This window comes from Eulemur rufifrons, chromosome 30 (assembly GCF_041146395.1).
Source record: "Eulemur rufifrons isolate Redbay chromosome 30, OSU_ERuf_1, whole genome shotgun sequence".
Taxonomy (NCBI): Eukaryota; Metazoa; Chordata; class Mammalia; order Primates; family Lemuridae; genus Eulemur; species Eulemur rufifrons.
This window is the reverse complement of record NC_091012.1, coordinates 54,069,277-54,092,006: the sequence shown is the minus strand read 5'-3', so window position 1 is coordinate 54,092,006 and position 22,730 is coordinate 54,069,277. Positions and strand designations below refer to the sequence as shown.

The 22,730-nt window shown below is 34.0% G+C and overlaps 1 protein-coding gene across 8 annotated transcripts in view; it reads right to left on the bottom strand.

The window, feature by feature from the left end:
• KLHL13 (kelch like family member 13) overlaps positions 1-22,730 on the bottom strand; it is a 177,997-nt gene that overhangs the window by 5,275 nt on the left and 149,992 nt on the right. For 6 of the 8 annotated variants that reach the window (XM_069463077.1, XM_069463079.1, XM_069463072.1 and 3 more), the window contains 3 exons: positions 14,998-15,130; positions 14,256-14,452; positions 5,454-6,249 (listed from right to left, as the gene is read on the bottom strand). In XM_069463077.1, coding sequence (XP_069319178.1) covers positions 5,454-6,249; positions 14,256-14,452; positions 14,998-15,130 — 1,126 coding nt within the window. The remainder of the gene's footprint in view (positions 1-5,453; positions 6,250-14,255; positions 14,453-14,997; positions 15,131-22,730) is intronic. The other 2 variants (XM_069463078.1, XM_069463076.1) reach the window with 1 other exon arrangement.

The following is a 22,730-nucleotide window of genomic DNA, read 5'->3' as shown; positions in this document are numbered from 1 at the left end:
TTTCTTCTAAACTCTTCCATCAAATAGGATTCCACAAAATCTTTCCCCCAAACAAGGACTATTTCCACAATTAATAACAAGTTAAACTGCCACATGTCCCAATAACATTTTTTACTATGTCTAGTCACTGGATGTCTTTTTAAATGTTCATTTCCATTTGCCTTTGGCATGACTTTCACCCAAATGACAAGCAAAATCCTACTGAATATACATTATTTTCCCTCTCTCTCTCTCTCTCTTCACTTAACAGAGGATCTAGTATATTGATTGGTACCTGGCATTAGCAAAGAAATTAATAGGAGGATTTTATGATAAAGTAATCTAATCACACATTCTGCCAGAAAAGGGTTTTAAAAGACTGCCAGAGGTCATATTCTCCATCTATTTGAAGCCAGACAGGATTGACTCTCATTTTATATTTTTCTTAATGTAGGACTTTGCATTAAATTTTGAAATTTCTAGATTATAACTGTTTTTCGTTACATCTAATTCAAACTGTTCTGATATGGTTTCTGCTAGTTTCCTCTTATTCTTTTTATAGTGGAGTTAGAACTTGAATATTCACTTTTTATGATTATTAATACTTTTCTACATAGAAAGATAATGCTGTTTTTCTGTCAGGGAGTTAGTTAATTGCATTTTTCCCTAGTAGGGGTTATAAGACTTTATCTATACTTTCTCAGACAGGAGTTTCTCAGTGAAAGATGGCTATTAACCAGTAATAACACAATAACTATACAATAGTTCATCATCTCTAAACTTTTCTTCTTCCAGATAAATAATCTACCTTCTTTAGCTTTTCTAGTCTTTTAATCTTTATTGTCAATCTTTAGACTTTCTCCAGGCAGAACTGCTGTTGATATCAGTCAAATCAATAGTATTTAGTTTTAAAATAGAATGCATCTAATTAAAAAGTAGATACACATGCTCCTATTTCTATTTTCCATATTTAAAAGCCAGTCAGATATAGGTTAGTGCCAACAACTCTGATAGGAGGAGGGGGCAAGGGATTATACAAAGAAAGGAGTTGGAGCCACAAAGCAGTGCCTCCATCACTGTCTAGCAGAGCTGAGAATGGTAAGGAGGCAACTAGGAAAATCTAGAGCAGGTGTCAGCAAACCTCAGCCCATAGGCCAAATCCAGTCTACTGCCTGTTTTTGTACAACCCACAAGATAAAAATATGAATGGTTTTACATTTTTAAAAGGTGGAAAAGAATTAAAAGACTATTTTGTAATGTATGAAAGTTATATAAAATTCAAATTTCAGTGTTCATAAATAAAGCTCTGTTGGAGCACAGCCTCACCCATTTGTTTATGAATAGTCAACGGTTGCTTTTACACTGCAACAGCAGAGTTGATTAGTTGTAACAGAGACTGAATGGCCCACAAAGCTGGAAATATAATAGATTCCTTCTGGCCCTTTACAAGGCCAGTTTGCTGACCCCTAATCTACGGAATCAACTTCAGTAGTCTGGTGGCCTAGTGTTTAAGTTAGAGAATCTCTCCAATTTAAGAATTACACTTCGACTGGTTATTTCACATATATCAGGAATTCTTATTTTCTCAGATGATTCCATGGGAGTTCTGAATTGGCCCCAAGACATGATATGGAACTTACTTTTCTTTGAGATGAGGAAAGAGATTAGGCCTGAAGAAAACCATTTGAACAATGATGACTCCCATAGAGGGGGGATAGACTCCAGAAACCTAGAGTGTGTGTTAGTGATCGAGAAAACCCCAAATCCATTAAAAGATACGGAAACATTGGATAAATTTTAGTAATTTTATTGTACATTTGAAAAAGTTCTAACATGCTTTCTATAAGTTATTTCATTATTTGACTTATTAATATTTAACTGAAGTGAAAGATATCTGAGCTGTCATATTCTTCAATATAGAAAACCTCAATGTTAGATTGATTTCTTATATGACATAATTTTGAAGGATGCCAGAAATAACTGACTCCTTTTTCACTTAAGTGACAGCTACTCTAAGCTTCCCCTAGTTTCCCACTGCAACCAGTGTCAAAGGAGGCAGGGTTTCCAAGGAATTATATTCTAGCAATAAAACAGGCCCATGCACATGTGTGCATGCACACACATACATACTGATGATCTTTTTTTATTTTGATATGCCATGGCCTTAGCTTTTCCTTAGGTCCATACACTCTATAAAAGGATTTAAAAAGGCCAAATGCATTAAAATGATCTAAAATGTCTTACAAACATTTCCACAGTTTTCTTTTTATAATTATATATAGGCAATGGTTACTGTGCATATGAAGAATAAATGATGTACTGGTACTAATGAACCTATTAAATTGTTAAATGACTCTCTCATCAATCTCCTTTTCCTGCCACCCATTCCCACTACCCTCTCTATTTACATAGGCATATGAATATGTCAATGTAATCAGTTACGATGGGAATGTTTATTATAACAGATGTTTGTGTGTGGAAGTGGGGGTTATATAAAAAAACAAACAAACAAAAAAACACTTGCGGGGCAAGAGAAAAGTTAAAAACTCAGTCTCTGGCTGGAACATTCAGAAATAAAGACAAGAGTTCATTTGGAACCAAAATCTACTATTATAGAAAAAAAAAGTGGGCCCAAGAAAACTGGAAAGGGTAACTGATACAAATTCTTTACTTATTTATATGATGAGAAACATTATTAATGGATAGAATTCAGAAGAACTCATTGATATTGTTCTTTAGGAGCAGGGGTAACCAGGGCAGGTTACATCAAGTTTGGTTACCTCAACAATACAGAGTGTGATAAGACAAAGACAACCTGCTTCTTGCTCCTGTTTTGAGTATAACATAGAAGGAACCCAAAGTGGGTGGGGTTAGTCAGAAAAAATGAAGTCTCTTGCTTCTTCCTCTTATGTCATCATGCTTTTTGGCCTGAAGGTTCTCCTGGAATCAAGACTCTCAATTTGAGGGCACTTGACAAGTCAATCACATAATTTTTTTTTAATTTCCAAAATATTTTAACTTAAAATATTTAGTACAGGATGTATTTGATGGGTATGCTGATTTTACGGGATGCAATCATATTCTACAAAAGTTTAGTTACATATAGATTGCAAGAGATCATTTCAAATGGAAGGAAATATCAAATAATTGGATTATAATTGGAATTGGAGTTACTTCTTGGTATAAAGTGTTTGTGTCTATTTTATTATCAAATGTGTAGTTTTTTGAAAAATGCAGTTCATGAAATAATATAAAAATGGACCTATATTTACCAACTAGAGGGGGACTTTAAAAAAAAAAAATCATTATCCAAACTAAACAAACAACATACAAACAAGCAAAAAAAAGAATTTTAAAAAGATGAAAATAAAAAAGTCATTATCCTTAGATTAAGCTTTGGGGATTTTATTTTTAAAACCTAAATATAATCAAATGGTTAATGTGAATTCGAGAAGAGCTCAGGAAAAGTATGATTCCTTTGTTTCTTTTCACTTTCAAAATGGAAGAGGAAGACTGTTTTTAATCAGAGATGGAAGGGGGTTTCCGAAGATCATGAGCAAGGAAGCCCGTGCATGAACCATTTGTCCAACAGGGTAGTCTATTGCTTATTCCTGGATGGGTGTAACATAGGAGGAACTCAAAGGGGGGAGAGTTAGAAAAAAGAAGTCTCTAGCTTCTTGGTTTTATGTAATGACTTTCATTGGCCTGAAGATTATAAACTCCCAAATGAATAAGGGCTCTAATTAATATTAGGAATAATATATTGAAAACTTAGTAGCTTCATATTAACAGAGGTGATTACATCAATAAGCAAGCACTGACTTTCTTGAAAAATGGAGCTATTTCCTTGAGAAGTTTCAAAATGATCACTGACTGATTATCTTACACAAATGGCTTTTCTAACAAGCAACCAAGTCACTACTCGCACCTTCTGGATATTTCCAAGTATCATAAATTTAAAATAGTATAATAGCATGAAAACAATGCATGTGGGTTGACTTAAGACACCTAAATGACAATTCTACACCATGAGCACTAATGCCTCAAATTCTTTTAAAGTCTGATTATTAAAATATATTGGGAAACCTATGTATTATGTATTATGATTATGCCACCTAATCCAACAATCTAGAAAGTCTTAGAAAAAAATATCACTGTAACAACAAAGGGAAAAAAACGTGGGTACAAAAGATCAGAACCATAAACTTCCTCAGCATTATGGAGCCTGGAACATTGGTCAACAACAAGAACTCTATTTATAATAGAGAATAAAAGAAGAGGAGTGAAAAAAAAAGGCCAAACAGTAATGGCAATGACATATATATTAGTCACAACATAAAATATGGTCTTCTTGCCATTCTTTTTGGAAAAGGTATACCATCCTAATTTTCTCTAAAATAACAAAATGGCACCTTTTAAGGTTAATATATATAGTCAAGGTATTTCTATGTTGAAGTGTACTTGTGACCAATCTTAAATTAGGAAGACAAAAAAGTGACCACCAAATAAAGCTTACCAGATCAGTTTACAGTGAAGAAAACTATCTAATATTTCACTGAGAGAATGATTTTTAAAACTAATAGTCACAGATCATAATGTTCATACTAAATAAACTTTGGATAATATTGAACTTTGTACATTTAATCTATAAAGAAAATTATCTTTACAATGTGGCCTCTGATAGGTAACAAATTATATAAAAGAAGAAACAACAAAAGTCTTATGTAAGGCAGGATTTTAACCTGTTCAGTAAAATATCATGTTGGCTTTTAAAAAATGGAAAATGAGGAAACACTCCAAACTTCTGTCAGAGATTCCATTACTATTTAAATTAGCTAAATGTACTTTGTAGATGAACCTTCAAGATATATACTGCATATGGTTGGGCACGGTGGCTCACGCCTGTAATCCTAGCACTCTGGGAGGCTGAGGCGGGTGGATCATTTGAGCTCAGGAGTTTGAGACCAGCCTGAGCAAGAGCGAGACCCCATGTCTACTAAAAAAAAAAAACAAAGAAATTATGTGGACAACTAAAAATATATATAGAAATAATTAGCCAGGCATGGTGGCACATGCCTGTAGTCCCAGCTACTCGGGAGGCTGAAGCAGGACGATCGCTTGAGCCCAGGAGTTTGAGGTTGCTGTGAGCTAGGCTGACGCCATGGCACTCTAGCCTGGGCAACAGAGTGAGACCCTGTCTCAAAAAAAAATATATATATATACTGCACAAATAAAATATTCTGCAACATATTGATTTATTTGTAAGATTTAATGTGTGCCCTGGCCAACAATGTCTGCCCAGATAAGGCATACAAATAGTCGCTCATATTTTCTAAGAAAAATACTTTAACAATAAAACCCTAGCTACATTTTTTGTCTTTAATGTTTATAGAACTACTTCTTTTATTATTTGACAAGAACTTTTGAGTAAAGAGAAATTTGTCTTTATGTTTAATATAAATGCACACACTTACGCAGTTCACCAGCTGCATTTCGCCCACCAACTGCATACAGATATCCTTTCAGGGCACTTAGGTGGAAGAAGGTGCGCTTTTCATTTAAAGATGCAACCTGCATCCATTTATTGTATCGAGGGTCAAATCTGAAGACTGTATCGACTGCCGTTTTTCCTTTTGTGTCATAATTACTCTGTCCACCAACGACATAGAGGAAATTTCCAATGACAGCAATGCCATGCTGGTACCTTGGGGCATCCATGGGGGCTAACGATTTCCACTCATGGGCCTTTTCATCATACATGCGCAATTCCTTACTGACAACCAGCTGCTGCCTCAGCACTCCTCCTAGTGTAACCAAATGAGTGGTATCAGACCGAATGGCAGTCCTATCTGACTGCATAACTGGCTGCATATATGGCATCATTTGGTAATTGCTGGCTTCCAAAAGCAAATTCACGCACGTATTGTCAGTTCTCATGAAATCCACCGTTTGCACGTAATTAATGAGCTCCTGTGGTGTCATCAATGGAAATCGTATGTTCTTCATTAATTTTGCAGCAAAGTCCATCCGAGGCTCTTCCAGGCGAAGCCAACGACAGGTGGCCTTAAAGAGCTCAAGTTCAGTGCAGTGCTTAAGGCTATTACTGGAAAGCACAAAGGCAAGACGCTCGAAAGGAAGTTTCAAGAACTCCCCGGTGCTCAGCAATGCAGGAAAATTCTTCAAAACGAAACTGTTAACGTATTTATCCACTTCTGTCAGATTGTAGGTGTTGGCAATCCGCCCAACTTCGACACAGTTGTCTAAAGTGACCTATATAAGCCAATTTTAAAAAATTAAAACATGACTACTTTCATGACACTGACATCTCGATAACACAAATACCTGTTCTAGAAAAGAGTAAATTATGCTTCTTAATGTCCATATAGATGCAAATAAAGATTCTTATCTAAATGCATCAATGATCTAAAGAGAATTCAAACCACCTATACCTAATCCAGTACAAGGATGACTAAAAGAAAACGATCAAAGTCTACAGGTTAGAACCTACTCTAAGAAACGATGTTATAATTTGACTATGGCCCAAATAATTCATTTTCTTTCTTCAAAATATGTGTCCCCCCTCTAAAAAAATTGATAAAATTATCACCAGATGAAAATGTTGGGAAAATAGGGGATTATTCTATTTTGGTTCATGTCAATCCACTTCTCAGTCATGATTCTTAAAAGTATCACACAGTTAGCAGATCCACAAACAGAAAAAGCTCTAATACCCGATTCCTAGATTTTCCTTTCATGCAAACAGGCATCATTCATTACTATCATACATTTTTGGTTCCTTCAAAAGTTTTCTCATGATGAAAATAATTTAATAGGACAATTATTCCTAGGGTGAAGGTATTTTCCACATTATTTATCTGGAAATAAAAGCAAGGAAATAATGGGAATATTTATATAAACTATATATTATATATTTTTCCCTAAAGAAGGTAAAAATATTTTTGTGTAAAAAAAAAAAGCAAGGAAATAGGTTTTTTAAGAACAGGAGGGGTGTATCTACACAAAATCACTCGTGTAGATGAGTTTTTGGTATCTATGATGACTGCTTCTGTCTGGGAAAGGTAGCTTTCCTCAGCCTATCTCTTACTCTCAGCATACTCTACCTCTGTCTGGGTCAAAATGAGCCCAGAGCCATTTCCCCAGCACAGAGTATAATATGTCACAAAGCAGAAAGCAGTCAAAGGAGAGAAGCAATAGAGAGGCCTTTCCTCAGCAGAACCTCTTTTCAATGCTCTAATAACTGGTCAAAAGGAAAAATGGGAAAAAATCATATCAGCAAATATAATACCAAGAATAAATCACAAAACAAGCCTACCATATAAATGTTAGTGTGTGTGTATATAAACACAGAGACAGGTCACAGGGAAAGGACTCTACTTGTTTTTAAATTTTGTCAGACTGTTTATTCACAATGTCACACAAATCTCATCAATGTATTGTTAACCTCATAACTGTATTGTTAACATATTGGCAGATGGTTAAGAGAAAATTGGCTAATCCTCCTATTGACATTTTATTTAAAAGCTGAAATGACACTAATAGAATTACTCCTGTGCATAAAATAACAGCCCAGTTAGGATATGATACCACTGAAAGCTCTAAGGTTAACACATACATACAGCTATTCTCAAAGATTTATTACTCAAGAAGAACCTGGACTCTTTTAAGCAGCTGGTTTGCTTTAAAAAATCACCAAAAATGTTTAATTGCTTATTATACTTAGTAGACATATGTTTAAAAATACCTGAAACGTAACTGTAACACAAAAGAACTAAGAAAATAAATTAGCAAATTATGGGCTTCCAGAAATGCACCTCTTAGCACTATATCAATACATTGGATTTCTAATGTGGTTAATAAAAAGTCCATTTTAATCTAATTTTAGTAGTGGCTGGTTGGTTTCTCATAAAATTTTAAGCTGTGTAAATGGAGTTATAGTCAATACTTAATTGCCCACATCACCCTGGGTGGAAGGGACTCCTGTTTGGGGTATGGATACACTTCCCAAGGCAAGTAAGAAATAGGCCTTCCCCAGAGCAAAGGTAATTTGCATTTTTGAACATGTTTACTAGTATGGTTAAGCAAAAGTTGGTGACAACATAGATATAATTCCCAAGTATGCAGATTCTCCTCATTACTGATATGATTACTAATAAAAACAACAAAGAATGGCTACTTTAAGTGGGCAAAATGATACTACCAGTTGTTAGTCAACAAATTTAAATCTAAATTTATAATGTGTAAAATAGACCAAGATTAAAGATTAGACACTGAACTGTAGAATTTAGAAATGGAAACAAGATATCTAATCCATTCCCCTTTTCCCTCTTCAACTTTTTCCAATGAGAAAACAATTACTAAAATCACAGGAGAAAGAAACCTACCTTTTATCTAAGAGTATTTGGAAAATGCCTTCTATATATCAGTACACTCATATATACAGACATACAGGACTGGAAAAGACTTTGAAAGACCACCTAGTCAAAACAGATAGCTGCCTGCTCTTTTCTTAAAAATCACCAGAGAATGGTATTTCATAACCTTCTGAATTGCCATCTTCTTGATAAAAGGACTAAGTATTTTCTATAGCTCATGTAGAACAGTTACCACACTGTGGGTATATAATGAAGGTTAAATCCTACGATCATCAACAATATAAAAATTAAAGATGTGATGATAGATGCAATTAAAAATAAGATACCTGTTGAATTTATATAACAAATTACTAGAAACTTATTAACTTAAAAGTGAGACACAGATAAGAAAACTATGTAATAGGAAATTAATTCTTATCAAGTATATGTAATAAAAGATTAAAAATTAATCATAGAATATTGGGATTAAAAAAGCAAAGCCTACAATAATAGTTAACAATATAAGCAGACCCAAACTGACAAAATAATAGTGAACAATTTTTTGGAGAAATATGGGATTATTCTATTATGGTTCATTTCAATGCACTTCTCAGTTATGTTTCTTAAAAATGCCTCAGCTAGCAGATCTCCAAACATTTAGCCTAAATGGTATTAAAAAATGGATGGATACCTGTAGTAACATAATATATAATACAATTTATGTACATAATAGAATATATTACACTTTGAAAATATAAAATATGAAGTTTAAAGTTTATTTTTAAAATTCCTAAGTATAAGGAACTCTAATTCCATCTGAACTCATCTTATTTCACCTGAAACCTGGCCAAAATTCCAAAGATGATATATTTAAAAACAGAGTTATAACAAAAATTAATCCAAATAATTATATTAGCATTTAAAAAGATAGAGCAGCAATAAAGGACAAAATTCTTCAACCATGTATGGAAACTGATAAAGTTGTTTTTAAAATAATCAAGTGCTCATTTAAGCATCCTTGATATAAATTATTCTATCACAACCAAACAACCTTCACAGTCATCCTAAAGGCAGTTCTAACACCATAATTTTGTAAGTGGTATTCTCATTAACATATTGGTACTCACTGCTGCTATACTGTTCAAATTATACCTGATGTACCCAAACACTATCATTAACATAATTTGATATCTTAGTAGCAGATTTCATCAGAAATCTCAGACTTTTTGTTAAAGATTGGTGTTTTATACCAAAAAAAAAGCCTATTTAGAAAAAAAAATTTGTATCTGCTTTTGTACTCTCAAGGGAAATGCAAAAACCAGCCTGACATCTAGTACAACTAATGCAGTAAAATGAAAGCATGTCCACAGAAACAGACTAGGAAGGAATCAAACAAGCTTCCTTGGCCAGCAAAGGATGTACAAGCATCTTCTCTCAAGCCTCCTTCCACAGGTGAGAACATCACAAGACACAAGGAAGGGACCTTCTGATAAGAAGAACAAAGGGATGACTTAAAAACAAGCATGTTCTCACACGCATTCTCTCTCTCATGCGTGCGCGCGCGCTCTCTCTCTCTCTCTCTCTCTCCATCTTTCTCTTCATATTCTAAATGTCATTTTAGGTGAATGCTGATGGTGTCTCCACAATGGAGAATCCAATTCTCTATTTCTTTGCACTCTGAATGTACTTCTTTTATTGGATGCAAAGTTAGTTATTACCATGGTCTTTGTGAAGCTGAAGTGCCTTGGTCCCAGGCTAGGCCTCTTCTTCCCACAGAGAGTCCCATATGGCAGATAGGCAAAAATGGGTGGTCAAGGTTATGAACAGGACGATATTTAGAATTTTAACAGCCAGAACAGCATGGGTACCAACTAATCAGAATAGATACCTGACCATAAACAACTGGTATGACCGTCTGGGTGGTATTCGCTCAGTATCAGCCTTGACAATAAGGAGGTCAATATTAGTTTGGTGGGGAAGGAAACAATTTTGATTCATTGTCAACTCTCATCATCTATACAACTTTTTCTCTAACTTGTATTAAATCCCTTCAAAGGTGAAAAAAATTATCTTAAAAGACATGTCTGATAATCTTTATGGATAAGTCCAATTTAGATTAAATAAAGAATGTGAAATAAATGTACTATACAGGAAATCCGCACATCAAGAAGAAGGTCCCCACAGCAAAAGTAACTATCTTTTCCAACGACTTCTTCTGATTCTTTTCATTTTTCTCTTGACAGAACCACGTTCTCCCTTTTCCTCTGTCTTTTGGCTCTCTCCTACGTATATACCTCTTTATTTTCTGTCTCCAACTCTTCATTATCTCTAGTTACCTCAATAAAGTTTCTCTCCACTTCATTTTGAGCTCACCACCCCATCACTGATTTAAAAATGTGCATGTAGAACCAGTAATGTATCTGTATCAAGCGGGGGGGGGGAAACATAACTTTAAAAAAATACTTTAAAGAAAGAGTATCACCAGGTCTAAAGCCCAATGGCATCTTCATTCTGTGACGGAAAATGCTTTATACAAAAATAAAGAGAAAGAAACCATTATTCTGCTTCGTTTATTCTGTATATTTGTATATTTAAAATGTAATATTTCCTGTTCAATTACAAATATCCTATTTCAGCAACCTAATGTTAAATTGGGTTTGCTTTGTGGACTAGCCTATAATCCTCTGTAACAATAATTTTTTGGGGCAAATGCTAGACGTTAATAATTTCCAATTGCAAACAAATATGTATGTACCCTATAAAGATAAAAAAATTTAACTGTAACTTGTTTGTAAACTAGGGAAGGGGTACACAGTATTTAATATGTCATAGTTATGCAACATCTAAGGACAAAAAACAATGTAACTTTTATAAGTATGACTAAACAAAGGCAATTTTCCATTATCTTCATAGTACATAAAAGTGATTTTAGTTTTTCAGAATTTGTTACCTACTCTGCTTTATATCTGTCCTTCACTGTCAGCCTTTTGTATTCATTTCATTGTTATCTTTCCCATAACTACTAAGAAAATAACATAGCAAGAACCAAAATGTCAAATCCTATAAACTATAATACTAATTACCACCCTTAGAGAAAACTATTACTGCAAAGGATGGAAAAGATAGGAGGGGGGTTGGTTCTTGTTCTATTAAGCCTGATGCTCTGTATAGAAAACTGAAGTCTCTATTCCACCAAAGGCAAGTGTGGCTTTAATATCATTCAAAGCTAATACATAAATGGTTTCTGGGTTATTTACTGATTTGTATTTTATATATCACTGCTCTTCTTCATCCATACAAATGGTGAAGGAAAGGCAATATATGTAACCTAAACATTTGTACCCCTCTAATATGCTGAAATTAAAAAAAAATAAAAAAAAGAATAAGATAGAATAGAATTGTATGAGAAGGGAATTTTTCTTTCTAAAATATCAAACCCAAGTAGTGTTTTTGTTATGTGATCTATGATCTCACTATATCATTAAGAACATAAAACCTATTTCCTCTAAAACATTTGATTTTAGCACACAGTTCTTAAAACATGACAACATTATATTTAAAAATTGTCTACAATAACTTAGCTCATGGGTGAACTAAAAAAATCCTGCTTTGAAAAATACTTATAGTATCTTGAAATGTTCAGTTCTTATAAGTAGAAAAGGCACAAGGGCTACTGTTTTTCCTGTTTCATTTGATTGCTGGGAAGGAAAGAGGAAATAAATAGAGCAAGGCTGTACATAGGCTTAAATAAGAAACAAAATACATGAAAGAAAGATAAAGGAAAAGTTGGATTTCCCATGTTCCTATAACTAATAACCTACCAAATTTTCTCAAAAATTGTCATCAAGTCTGACAGGGGAGATTTCCATTGTAAAATCACACAAACATATCCTTGGCAAATATAATGAAGCACAAGTAAAGTAGAATGATGCTAATAAAAGAGGTGTTTCCTAGGAGTTCATAGGCAAGAAAGTTCTAAAACAGAGAGAGGTAGGAGTAAACTATACCACAAGTAAGCTTTCCCAGAGAGAAGCCTCTTCTCCATTAGAAGTGGGTTTTAGGATGTCTGCAGGGGGCACAAGGAATGAAGAACATAATCTTTAAGACAATATTATGTGTTTACAAACATGAAGAAATTTCCAAAAGGTTAAAATAGACAGTTATAATAGATGTTTCAGATAGGTTAAGGAACCAACATTCCAATTACTAGAAATTTGTCAATATTACAAAATTACTGTGATGTAATCTTTAAATAAAATTGTTTCAAATACAGTTATCTAGAACAAAGTTCTTTTCTATTATTTTGACAATAATATACTATTATAACTTTTTATATATTGCACATTAACCAGTTTGGTCTTCTCTTTCAGGTAAAAAAAAAACTGATCAAAACCAATATCTGAAGTTATAAGTACCAAACCTCTGCATTAGAGAATAGATAAACAATGCCTCTTGTTAGTGAATATTTCCAAAGAAATCTTGGCATTTTCCCCAGTTTGGCTCAGGATGACCATGTGTTGCTAAGATCAGCATAAAGCAACGTTAAGAGTCTATAAACATAAACTTTAAGTGTTACTACTAAATTAAATACTAGACGAGACATTTAAAAAAAATACACTCAATATAATTCATTTACTTGAAATGAAGTTGTTTATGATGTTGGTGACACAACTAGAGAAAATATGCTAACAGCTCTTGAGGGGATGGGCCTTGTATGATTAAATTAAAATGAATTTTTTTTTAGTGCCCAAATTCTGTAATGGAAGCAAAAATTAGCATGGGAAATTAACAAACTTCACTTAGGCAATAAAGAAGACAATACAAGTCAACGATATAATACCATGCTCCCATAAATCCCTTAAAAGTAGCAGTTAGTTTAAAAATTTACAAGTAATTGTGAGATAGTACAGTACTTTAAAATAGAAACAAACATACAAAAACATGCTTTCAATAGTCCAGTTAAATTAGTTATTGTCTGACTTTGTAAGATAAGGTATATCTTATTAATAAAATAATTAAGGACATGTTCTCTTGAAAGAGTGTTTTACAGAAGGTTCCATGTTCAAAATACGTAACTTTTTAAAGGCCTAACAGCAATTATTTACCAATGTTAAAATTGATATGAGTTAAATCAAGTGTAGAAAAACATATTATCCATCAACATGATGAGTTAGAAAATATATCAAAATTATTATTGCCAGAATTTTTAATCAGAAAAGCAAGCTCCAGAAGTTCTGGAAATCTTGGCAATGTTTCTGTACAACCCAGGCATTTAGTTTTCCAGAAGTAAAATTTAAGAGTCATAACAAAAATAAAACACTGTCTTCAGGAACTGGGTGACCGCAAAGTACTTCATTGATTGGTAGGTGTATGTGCCCTCTCTTATCTATTAAAAAGCCTAAACACTATTAAGTAGATGATATGTTTCTATGGAATCAACACTTATATCCTTACAGGTTTGCACGTAAGTGTTAATTCTTCTTAAGATCTAGCACTCACATTAAAGGAAGAAAAAAATAATCAATCCTATTTTAAAAGAATTCTAGAAGCTCAGGTTACTTTTCCATTGAATTTCATTTAATAAGCCTGTTTGTATAAAATCATTAAGGTGAATAAAAACAGATTATGGTATATAACGTTATCAAACAAGCTAAGGTATGAATCTTTATCAAACACTGTTAGTATCTAATGTCATCTGATTACACACAGGGCTTTATCAAATGATTCCACTTTGTAAAAATGCACCTGTTTTAATTTCATCTTGTTTCCAGACTACATGCTATATAATACCTCTCTCTAATGGTGAGAGTTTCATATGTCTACACAACAGATTTCATGAGTCCTACTCTAAGCAGGCTACATCAGAGTCTATCACAGGAAAAATCAGAGTTGAAAATATCTTACCCCAGATATGAGAAATACTTTACAGAAGTCCAAAACTGGCAGAATTTGCAGAAAGCTAGCAGCTTCCAGCGTATCTTGAAGGTTGTCCATGTTAAGAGAAAGCTTTGCAGTATAAATGAAATCAATAATTTTCCTTAGACCGACTTTGCTCACACCATGAAGCTTAATGCACATTAAATCTTGTTCTTTCATTCCACCTTAAACAAAAAAATATTCAATTAAATGAAGGTGAATAATTAAGGTCAAACTCACTTCTACTGCTAATTAGATGCAATAAAATCAAGGGAAAGTCTTATTCTGTGTAAGCATTCATAACAGAGTCAGTCTTCTGCATATTTTACAGTTAAAAGAGAGTACTTAAAAAGGATTATCTCTACACTAATGGAGGTCATATATGATACAAGCACTTCCAAAATGTTCTCCTGTCACTTCCTATCTTTTGATGGATTATAGATTGTATTAGCGGGACACAGAGTCTCTGATGGCCCGTTCAGATATGAGTTTGAAAAAGAAAAGCTGTGAAATAAAGATGGACAGTATGAAAAAAAGGTGCATCAATTTCCCGTGTTATAACAGCGATACGCACAACCATAGGAAGGACTATTGTATACTCCTTTTGAAACTGCTTCCTCTTGTAAAGGCACAGACCATAACAACTGAATTTCATGTTAGAAATAAGAAGATTTAAACAGATTGTTCATATTGTTTTAATGTGGTTGCAGAGTTTAAAAAGGCAAACTACCTGTGAACATAGCCTTGAAGTAATCACTAGCAGACGCCATCATGACTCTATGCACAGGGAAGGCATCATCTGTGTCACCTGGCATCAGGGTCACATCACAAAGCAATCCTTCAAGTCGAAGCTGGTCAAAGCCCTATAACAAGAACATGAGTCGGGCCACTAATCAAGGAAAATGAAGTTAGAAATTTCTGTGTGCTAACATTCTATTTACATATTAATGTAGTACAACATATTTGAGATATAAAGCCAACAGAATAATTACTTAGGAAAAGAAAAAATAACTGAATAGCTTTCTTGATATGTGACAATGTATATTTTCTTTCACCGTAGAAATAAAATAAAATTAAGACTAATTTAGATTAAGAACAAATAAGGCAAGAATATGTACATTCACTTATTTACACAATCATCAACTTTTACCTTATTTTGAAAAAAAATTACCATATACACCTCTGTTTCCCCATCTGCAGAATGAGGGTATTAGACTGTCCAATGTTCCTTTCCATGATAATATTTTAATAGTCCTTTTGTAGTGCTTTACTAACATATCTTGGTTTTGGTTTTTCTTTCTTTTTTGGGGGGAGGGAAGAAAGGTAGAGAGCATCTGTACTAAGTGCAAGATAGGAGTTCTTTCTAACAGTTGAATTGTTCCATCTCTTTGAGAATTAGATATGGTGCTTTAGATATTCCTATACTCAGTACATTGCTGCTGCTTGACCAATTATCTTTCAAGTTTCAGGATTGGGATTTAATTATCTCTGGTGAAAGGATCCCAGAAAGCCCCAACATGAGACTTAATTTTTCCCAAATACCTAAAGGCTTATTGGAGAATTAACAGGCTAGCACCCACAGTACAGAGGAGGGACAAGGCTCTGGTGAGAAGAATGCCTGTTGATTCGCTCTTTCGCTTACACCCTTCATGGTCCCAACCAATGACAACTAGATAGTTGTTCCTTTGGTCTACTCTTGGAAGAATGAGAACCACTTCTAACATTATAACAGGCTGAATTCACAAGGTATGCATATTTCAAAACATCATGTTTTAGGCCGGGCGCGGTGGCTCACGCCTGTAATCCTAGCACTCTGGGAGGCCGAGGCGGGTGGATCGCTCAAGGTCAGGAGTTCGAGACCAGCCTGAGCAATGAGCGAGACCTCGTCTCTACTAAAAATAGAAAGAAATTATCTGGCCAACTAAAATATATATAGAAAAAAAAAATTAGCCGGGCATGGTGGCACATGCCTGTAGTCCCACCTACTCGGGAGGCTGAGGCAGTAGGATTGCTTAAGTCCAGGCATTTGAGGTTGCTGTGAGCTAGGCTGACGCCACGGCACTCACTCTAGCCTGGGCAACAAAGCGACACTCTGTCTCAAAAAAAAAAAAAAAAAACATCATGTTTTACACGATAAATATATATAATATTTATTTGTCAATTAAAAAATAAATAAAAGGATTACAACAGGCCGGTAAAGTGAACTGAAAGGGGACAATATATAATTTAATAACAAGTTAAAAAAATGAAGAATTTGTCAAGATTGAGTCTGTAGTTTCAAAGATAGAAATGTTTCATTATAAAAGATCAGGAAGATAGATATATAAATCGCTTTCTAATAATATAATAATTTAATACAGTAAGAACCAACAGCAAGGATTATTCTATCCCCTTCATACCTTAATGACCTCAAATAAAACTTTAAATAAAGTTATGTTTCACAGATTTAAGAAGCAAAAGGCATTAACATACTAAGAGTGCAGTTTTCAAAATATTGATCCTATACATATGTACAATATAAACCTCAGTCTACTTGACTGGGGGAGATGGTGGGGAGGGGATGGGTGCATACCTACGTGATGAGTGCGATGCGCACTGTCTGGGGAACGGACACACTTGAAGCCCAGACTCGGGGGGATGGGGGGGCATGGGCAATATATATAAGCTGAACTTTTATACCCCCATAATGAGCTGAAATTAAAAAAATAATAATAATAATAAAAAAAAACCTCAGTCTAAGCTTTTAATCATAATTTTAAAATTGCTTTCTAAAGAAAATGCTTCAATTACAGAACTGGAACTTCAAAGAGATTATTTGATCCAGCCACTTTCCCTCTAGGGAGAAGATATGAATATTTTTATTCCAAAAAATATTTATATATTACACATATAATTTAGAACAAGATTATATATCATATTTTTCTTTCCCCAACAATGACTGACATATGTTTTTGGTCACAAATATTAAATCTTTCACAAATGCTCTTTTTCCTTTGTAAGCACAAACATTATATAGCATAACCCACTATTTTCATTTTTCACTGCTAATTCATCTGCTATCCCTGTTATTCAGAAAAGTAGAAGGAAAATAATAATAGCTCATTGAGTAAAAAGAGATGTTAATTTTAGGGGAATATTTGCATGCTGAAGGTAAGAAATGGCTCTTCTAAAATTCATGTATGGGGTCTAAATTGCAGTAAGTCTATGGGAATCACCTTTCAAATGTAGATGTGTATTGGAAAGTACTGAATGTGGACACTGGGGTAGGGAGAAGATAGTCAAGCAATAGAGAATGAGGGAGGCATCAGCTGGTACAGCTGAAGGACTAGCATTTTTGAATTATCCAGCATTTGGGCATTTGCACTTAATAAATGTTCAATTAATGCATGAACAAACAAGCCAGATTTTACCCAGAAGTTACCATTTGGTACTTTAAAGCCATATAGTCACATGGGATAGAACTTTAATTTTGTGACAACTAGAAACCAAGAAATTAGTTGTAAAACCTCTCCAAATACTAAAATAAGTTGTGCTTAAAGTGTTTTTTTGTGGTAGATGGTAAAGTTTAAGGTAAGAGAAAAGGAACTGAGCCAGGAGTTGAAGAGAAAAGGTTGGCTCCCAACGGCTTGGCTTTTTTTTTCTCCCTCCAATAAATTTCAGGTTAAAAAAATTAAATATGGGGTTGGGGGTTTTTTGATGTCAAAATACAGAAGGATATAAACTGAAAACTAAAAGGCCACCACTTCTACTTACTAAAAGTAACTACTGTTAACAGTTTACTATATCTACTTTAAGACTTCATTCTATATATGTGTGTGTGTGTATATATATATGTATATATAAAATCTACATTATGCTTGTATGTATATAGGACTTTTTAAAGTCGAGTACTCTTGTGCATTTTAAAATTCACTTGAGCAGATAACAAGGACAGGTTTCTATTTCGGTGTATACATATTTATTTCATTCTTTTTAGTGGATGCATAATAATCCATAGTGTGGCATACCTTAAATTATTCATCCATTCCCCTTTGGTTGAACACTTAGGTTGTCGCTCAACTTTTCCAATTATAAGCAATGCTGCAATGGATCTCCTTGTACATACATATACTTAGTTGTATAAGTATATCTGCAGGAGATATGCTTAGAAATGGAATTCTTGGTTTTGAAGAATAAGTATTTTCAGAGTTTTGATAGCTAATGGCAAGTTAAAGTATTTGGTTTTTATTGGGATAAATATCATACCGTGGTTACTGGCAAAATGAGAGATATCAAGCTATTAATGATAAGAGCCTAGGTGCTGTATGCCTCCACATGTTATTTTTATTCATCGAATATTTTTTTACTTCTGCCAGATGAAACTAGCATCATCAAATAATTTTTGAATCTTCTTTTCTAAAGAATATGTAGATAGTAACTTTGAAAAGCAATCATGGCTTATTTAATCAAAAGCAATGATTGTATCCAATCAGTTATTTTCTTCCACTGAAAAACAGAAACAAATAAGAAACCTCCTGGCTTATTTGCTAGCCCCCCGTCTTTAAAATATTCCTGCAAATACTGTACACTTGGAATTGAATAATGTCAATAGGCTCTATACCTACTATTTATTACTTCTTTTTTTTCCTTTTGAAAAAAATGTATGGCTAATGCATCTTGTATCATTAACTATGTCATTTCTCATTTTGTTCATATTCCATTAAAACTGCTTGTGTAGGTATGTACTCAGTCCTCAAAATCTAGACAGCTCAGTTCAGCTAAGACCCTAGGAGCCTTTACCCTCTTCACGAATCTGATCATTTTGCTTCCCTTTACATTATCATTAAAAAAATCCTTTAAACTTTCTCAGCATAATCTGGTGTCCCAAAAGAAAAGAAGCTGAGGTGACTTGAACACTTTTATCACATTCTGAGCATCTTCTATTCTAAGCTTAATTTATCTACCCTTGGCAAATTGTCTGCTTTTGTAAAGTTTTGCATTTATTTTCACTACATGTAAAGTAGTTTCCCTTTCTATACATTTCATAACCTTTATTTTCATATGCATAAATGAATAATTTAAATAATCTAACTATCCAATTCTGTATTTGTCAATTGTATTCCAGATTATTGCTATATTTATCCAAATGAGATCTGTCAATTCAGATTGTTTTCATACAGATTCTAAATATCTTGTTTGTATGTCACTTTCTGGATATCCCAGTTTTGTCTAAAAAGAAGTTCCTTCTACAACACACATTGTATAGAAGAAGGCAGTCATTTCTCTAAACAAATTTTATACTGTAATCTTCTAGTGGAGTATGCACACATTAAAAGAAAAGGGAAGGGGGTTTTGCTTTCACTCCTAGTATAAATCTTTTCCCCTATTTAAACTCCAGGACGATCCTCAAAGATAATCTGCACACTCAAAATATGTCCTTTTCTGGTAAAATCATTTCCTTCCACGAAATTCGTATGCACTCATCTTGTCAGATTTCTATAAATTTTATCATCTATTTCCATATGCTAGTCCACTACATGCCTATACAGCTCAGCTTTATGCAAATTGCTCAGTTTCCAATTTGTTTTTTGAGTGTTCTTAAAACTGTTTCTACTGATTTAAACTCATTTTCTTTCTGTCTTAACAGTTATCTTAGTTCTCTATTTTTCTATTTCTTCTGGGCCTTGAGTTTAAGAGGGCCTTACTTGTCCTCAATTTCTTTAAATTCACCCTTCTTTTTATACATCTCCCCATATCTTCTCCATATTCCTTTGAGGCAAAAAAGAGCATTAACAACATATTTTTCTCTTCTCTGTATTAAACTTACTCAGTGTCTCAAAACTTTAAATGTCATTAAATAGAGGGAGGTGCTTATACCCTGAAAGACTGAAACATATTAAATGAGTTTGATAAATTTTTAAATGAGTGTATTAAAGCAAAAGAGAATGAGTTGACATTACAGAACCATAATATAGAAACCAGATAAACTATAAACAATTTATATAAAAAGTTGGTTGGATGTCAATAACTTTCAAATGAAATATAACACTATTGTGAAAAAAACTACACTGATACCATCAGATATTAAAAAGGAATCTGATAAGCAAATCTTTCCATTAAATTCTGCACTAGAAAGAACTTACTATCTAGTTTTGATCATTGTAATTTTGAAAAGGAAGTAGAGAAAAAAGGAAATACATCCTAAAAAGAACAATAAAAATTATTAATGGAACATAAGTTCTATAAAAAAAAGATCAAGGAAATAAAGAAAAGAAGGTTAAGGAATGGCTTTACTCCAATCTTTAAGTAAATGTAATGTATTAGATCAAAACAATACCAGCCATATTTTGTGAGGCTGTTCTTCATTTTACTCAGAGGACAGAAAAGGAACAGATGCATGTAAGTTGAAAGAAGTATATAGGTTGGACATAAATGTTTATATTGATATTAAACTTTGCTCTCATTACATAACACTGCTTGGAGTTTAAAAACTTATAATGGCTTACTATCACTGCATTATATCACAACTCCTGGTTTTGAAAGACTTCTCTCATGTGGCCCCAACCCAACTATTCAACTTTATTTTTTATTAGTTCCCTATTTACTCTGTCCCATCTTATCAGGTTGTTCTCCAAACTGTCTCATCAGTAAAAACTCAGGTTTCCTCCTTTTCCAATACTTTTATTTATGCCATTAGTTTTCACCTGGAATATCCTCCCCCCTTCAAAGACTAATTTAAATCTGACCTCCTTCGCAAAGCTATCTCTAACTAAATCTCTTCTAAAATAATCAGGCACCTTTATTCTAGAGTTGACAATTTAGAATTCAATTGTATCTTATAAATTTCCATTTTCTGTGAGAGAGACTTGATTTACGTTACCTCCTGAAACACCTTAAAACCAGGCAAAATATATGAAAACAAATAGTTTTAAAAGAGCAAAGGAGAGAGATCTGCAAAAGACAAGAAACAACTAGGTATGCCATAAGATCGTTACAACTTACTGCCTAGCGATTCCAGAGGTACAAGGAGAGGGAACTCAGATAAATCTTAGCATTCTCCTGGGGCTGAGAGTCTGGGGAGACCAAGGCAGCTAGGGCACAATACAAGAGGAGAATTCTGCACAGAGAGAGGACTCTAGAGATCTGAAAACAGACCCCCTCAAGTATTTAGGTGAGCAATGATAAGCACATAAGTTTGGGGAAACAACCACCAAAAAGGAGCACATGGAATACTCTCCAAGGCACGCAAAGGGCTGGGAATAGCTCCTATTCAAACCACAAGAGTGAAGACCTTATAATGCTGGGACCTTAAGTAGAATACTCAGAAGGGTTTTGCCTCAGCACTGGGGAAATGTTTGCTCTAGAATAAATGCTGCCCTGGTGCCATCCCACAAAGCTTTAAAATAAATCAAAAACACATGTTAACGACACCAGATGAATTGAGAAAGAAAATCAGAATATGAAATACCATCAAACTGATAATGAGTCCCCATCCACCCTCTACTTATTTTCCCCAGTACACCCCACCTGGATTTAAGGCATCATGTAACCTGGAAGTAATCACTTGTCAACAGAAAGAGAAACCTCCAGGAGAAGCCCTCTACTTCTGGCTTGAAGAGAAGAAAAGGAGATTCTTAAGGCTGAGAGAGCATGGAGAGAATCCACTATTTTTCTTTTTTCTCTCTCTTCTCTTGAGCCCCAATTCTTAGGCAATTCCAAGGCAACGGTAGCAGGTACATGTGAGTGGTGACACTGGGGGTGGCGAATGCCTAAAACTGAGGAAAAAGAAACTTTCTCTTTGATCAGAGGAGCTGTGATAGCCCTTCTGCTGTGAATACCCAATGTTTTTTATCTCTGCATGTCCTTGGACCAGGACATGGGTACAGTCATGGTAAGTATGTAGCACTGCAGGGGAAATAAAGCTCCAGCTTTCAGGCCAAAGAACGAAAGAGGCCCCAGCAACTGGAAAGTATCAGGGAGATGGTCGAGGTTGAGGAGAATGGAGAAGAGACCCCACAAAGTTCCATCCTGTGGAATCGCTGCTCAACAATAAAAAGGAACATACTATTGCTATACACAAAAAAGTGAATGGATCTCAAAGGTATTAGACTAAGTAAAAAAAAAGCCAGTCTCAAAAGCTTACAAACTATGTGATGCCGTTTATATAACATTTTCAAAAAACCAAAAATATAGTGCCAAAAAACAGATCAGTAGTTTCCAGGCTTTTAGGATAGTGGTAGATGTGACCACCTGGGGGTAAGAGAAAGTATATTGAAGTCATGAAATGGCTCTGTATCATAACTGTAGCAATTAAATGAAACTATATATTTGCTAAAACTCATAAAAGTATACCCTAATAAAAAATCACTTTTACTGTATGTTAGTTTATAAAATAAAAGTATAGTAAAAGATACACAAAGTTAATACTAATTAAAATAAAGCTAGCATGACAGTAATATCAGACAAAATAGATTTCAGAGCAAA